The sequence below is a fragment of the Setaria italica genome, chromosome VI (genome assembly GCF_000263155.2).
Source record: "Setaria italica strain Yugu1 chromosome VI, Setaria_italica_v2.0, whole genome shotgun sequence".
NCBI lineage: Eukaryota > Viridiplantae > Streptophyta > Magnoliopsida > Poales > Poaceae > Setaria > Setaria italica.
Genome location: NC_028455.1, coordinates 25,556,843 through 25,560,807, shown reverse-complemented (window position 1 = coordinate 25,560,807; position 3,965 = coordinate 25,556,843). Strand labels below are relative to the sequence as shown.

At 44.9% G+C, this 3,965-nt stretch overlaps 1 protein-coding gene across 2 annotated transcripts in view; it reads left to right on the top strand.

Moving 5' to 3' along the window:
* The window catches only part of LOC101761533 (mitochondrial pyruvate carrier 1), a 5,322-nt gene extending 2,893 nt beyond the window's left edge, over nucleotides 1–2,429 (top strand). The window contains exons 1-5 of one of the 2 annotated variants that reach the window (XM_004973362.3): nucleotides 1–61; nucleotides 213–342; nucleotides 1,570–1,624; nucleotides 1,719–1,854; nucleotides 2,062–2,426. In XM_004973362.3, the coding sequence (XP_004973419.1) occupies nucleotides 247–342; nucleotides 1,570–1,624; nucleotides 1,719–1,854; nucleotides 2,062–2,098 (324 nt within the window). In that variant the 5' untranslated portion in view covers nucleotides 1–61; nucleotides 213–246 and the 3' untranslated portion in view covers nucleotides 2,099–2,426. Of the gene's footprint in view, nucleotides 62–212; nucleotides 343–1,569; nucleotides 1,625–1,718; nucleotides 1,855–2,061 lie in introns of both variants that reach the window. The other variant, XM_022827687.1, reaches the window with a different exon arrangement.
* Nucleotides 2,430–3,965: the final 1,536 nt, after the last annotated feature.

The window sequence follows — 3,965 nt, the reverse complement described above, 5'->3', positions numbered from 1 at the left end:
AATTCCTCGCCCTCGCTCGTCGACTCGACCCCGCCGCCGCCGTCGGCGAAATCTGCGCGAGGTATCCCTCCCTCCCCTCTCCAGGCTGGTGGATCCTCTCGCGGAACCCTACGATTGGATCCTACGTCCTGTCGAGACCGCCGCCCACGATTCCGCGCTGCTTCCTCCCCCCTGAATTCGATGTGGTGATTCGGTATGCGTGGCCTGGGCAGGTGATTTCAGCTTCCGCGGGGAGCGGGTTCCGCCATGGCGACGGTGCTCAAGTCGTTCCTGAACAGCCCCGTCGGCCCCAAGACCACCCACTTCTGGGGCCCTGTCGCCAACTGGGGCTTCGTCATCGCGGTACGCGCCTGCAGATATGCTTGGTTTTTTTCCCCTATAAATCTGTGTGATTTGGTCGATTTTAACAACACGGCTATTCTAATTGCGGTGCATGATAATGATGCTAGTGGTGTCGTAGTTTTAATTAGTCGAACATGGTGCTCTTGAGAGAATTTGGATTGGAAAAATCCTTCTGTGTGAGGAACATCTGGTAGGGAATATAATTCAGAAGTCAGGATTCCAAAGCAGAAGGTTCTTGCTTTTGGCTTATTATTAATTAGACAGAGGAAATGTCTAGAAACAAGAACAAATGCCTGCTGTACCAGTTTAACCTGTAAAAATGTTACTTGTTTCCTCATTTCTCAACTGTGTGATTCATGTCCGGTGAGAGAAACAGGTACATTGAGCTAGTGTCAGTACTGCAGACTTGCAATTAATACTTACAGGGTGTTTCCAGCTGCCCCACAGGGATTTAATTTTTGGGGGAAATTAATTGCAAATTTCAGTATTCATGTATATCGATGAACCTTTTCCAACATAAATAATTCTTAGATTGTTTGGGTCAAGAGTGCTGCTGTTTTTGATAAAAACAGATTAGGCACTGATTTGAATCATTGGATCAACAACTTATGTAATATATCTACACCTGAGTGTTACTACATCTTCATCGAGGAGTCTTTCGATTTGCTTGAAAATCTTTATGGAGCTAAATCATATTTGTCAGTATAGAAGTTAACTGGTATTTAATTGTATCATGGAATCTGTTCCGGCTGTCAGTATTATAAAGAAAGATCTTGCTTTTGTGCATTGATACTTTTTTTAATGCCGGACCTGTATCTGAACTTCTGAAGGATCGCTGTAATTACACTTTTACTTGGGGGGAGTCGGGGTGCGTAGCTGGCAAGCCTGGTTTAAAATTTCAGAGCATCAGGTTTTTTTTCATGGATGCTAAGTAACTTAAGTTGGACCTGCTCATTTGTTTGGACTGACCAATGATCTAACATCAGGTTCTTTCTTTCAATTCAAACATTCTGTAATATTTACATCGACCTGCAAAGATTATTACGTTTCTAGCTATTTTTTTGTCGGAAATGTATAAACCATGTTATATCATAGTATATAGTTAAAGGTTTGCATTTAGCTCCCATTACCTCACATGTTTCACCTTCATTTTTAACTTATGTTTTTTCGCTGACAACTAAATTGTACCTTGTAATTGAAACTCTTGAATTTTTGTTTTACTCCTAGGGTTTGGTTGACATGAACAAGCCTCCTGAAATGATATCCGGCAATATGACAGCAGGTAGGTTAAATAATTGGTCATTGTTCTCGTGATTTCTATTCAATAGGTTACATGGAAGTATTGAACCATCATTTATGCTTGTGTTTTTATGCAGCAATGTGTGTGTATTCTGGACTCTTTATGAGGTTTGCATGGATGGTACAACCTCGAAATTACTTGCTTCTGGCATGCCATGCTTCCAATGAAAGCGTTCAGCTTTATCAGTTATCTCGTTGGGCTAGGGCTCAGGGGTAAGGCTCATGCAGTGAATTTGTTCCTTCAGTATAGTAATTCAATACCAAAAGTCAGCCATGATTACTGTTTCATTCGACAGCATTTTTTTTACTTGTTCCTATATCATACTCTGTTTTTCTTTATAAGGGTCATAGTCCTATCTTTAATGCAGTGATAAGCAGCTAGCGCATAAAAAGCTTTAATGCCGAAACTTGAATTTGCAGGTACCTGGAGAAGAAAGAGCCAGAGGCCCAGCAGTAAAGATGGAATGGAATGCTGCAGTCACTTTTTCAATAAGGAATTTTTGTTTGTGAAGCAGTGAAAACATTGTTCATTCTGTGGCCCATAAGTTTCTGCATGCTGCAAAATATGCCGTGGAAATCTCAATGATACCTGTGTTGCATCACTACAAGTTTTCCTTCATGTTACTTTTTCAGTGCGGGAACAATTGCAGTCTCTTGATACCTTTTCATTATTTGGCACTATTTGGTTTTAACTGGCCAGTATGTCCTCAACTGTGGCGAAATTATGTTGTACATTGTCAATGTTCTTTCTGGATGTGAATACAAATATAAATTGGTCAAAATCCTAATTTTTAGACCCTGATAAAAAGGTTAAACTTTGTAAAGTGCAAATTGATAATAATCTGTTCAGGCAAAAACCAAACATGATCTTTTCAGTGCAAAGGCCTGTACGTTTATGATTAGGATTTGATCTCCAATTAAATCATGGCTTAATGTGCAATCAAAAGCCAACCATCTCGGATCCGTTTTCACCTTTCGAAGATGGAAGGGAATTCTATGGCCCTGCCCCTCAACAAAACCGACTTCAGAGGTGATCAAATCCGCAGCTACAAGTTCCTTTGAACGAGCATAGCCGTGCGGAAACCCTAGCGTGCCGCCAAGGCTTCGACCTCCACCTCCTTCCATGACGAGGATGGCACCACCCCTTGCACAGACGAGGCCATGCTGCCGGTGGAAAACGCCGACGACACCACCCGTTGCGAGAACATGTCCATGACGCCGGTGGACAACGGCGGGGGCACCACCCGTTGCGAAGACGAATCCATGACGCCGGTGGATAACGATGAGGACCAAATCGACGACGATGTCGTCGCCCCTTGCGAAGACGAGCCCATGCTGCCGGTGGACGATGCCGAGGACGTGTCCGATGACGCCGCCGCCGTCAGTCTCCCGGACCTCCCGATCCGCAACATCCTGGCTCGCGTGCCGCCGTCGTCAGCGACGAGGTTCAAGGCCGTCTGCAAGAGCTGGCACTCCATGATCACCGACGACTCCTACGCGCAGAACCACCGCGCCGCTCCCGTCCGCAGCGTCCTCCGCCACGACGGGGAGGCACCGTTCCCTGTCACGGTGGTCGACGAGGCCGCCGGGGCGGCGCGCGGAATCGGTGCTTGCGATGAATTAGGCAACTTAAAAACTTAACCTATGACTTCCACTACTTTGCATGTAACATTCTATGGTTGATCTAGTGTGGAACCCTCATCCTAAAACAAATTTTGCAACCTATAGCTAATCCTATCAAGATACTACTCTAAGAAAAGTAAAGGTACACAAGTTGGAAGTATAAAATGCGGAAACGTAATAGGTTAGGATGAGGAGAAGCAAAACTTTTGACACGATGATTTATCCCGTGGTTTCGGTAGGCACTAAGCTATCACTAGTCCACGTTGTTAAAGTACTCACGCAAGAGTATTACTTTCCGGTTACCAAGTCTCTCCTAAGGTGCTTCTTGACTTGCTACAAAGGCTCCTTGATGCCATCTCCACTAAGGAGCTTCTCTACGAAGGGAGGGGTCTTCATGTTTCCCGCACAAGGTTGTCGACACCGCTCCACACCAAGCTGGAGGGTTGAAGACTTGCCGACGAGCCACCAAGACTCTAAGACGCTGGCATACCTCTTGTATAGCGATGGTTCACTCTAAAACCTGATCACAAGGTCGGCACACCTTGCACTCACTACTCTCTAGGCTTATCCTAGCACTAATCACTCTCCTAAGCTTGTGCTAAACCTTTGATGGATTACTTAAGCACTTTTGGTAGCATGGATGTGTTCTTGAGGAGTCTTGATCTTCAATACATCCCTGAACACTCCAGCAACCCTAAATC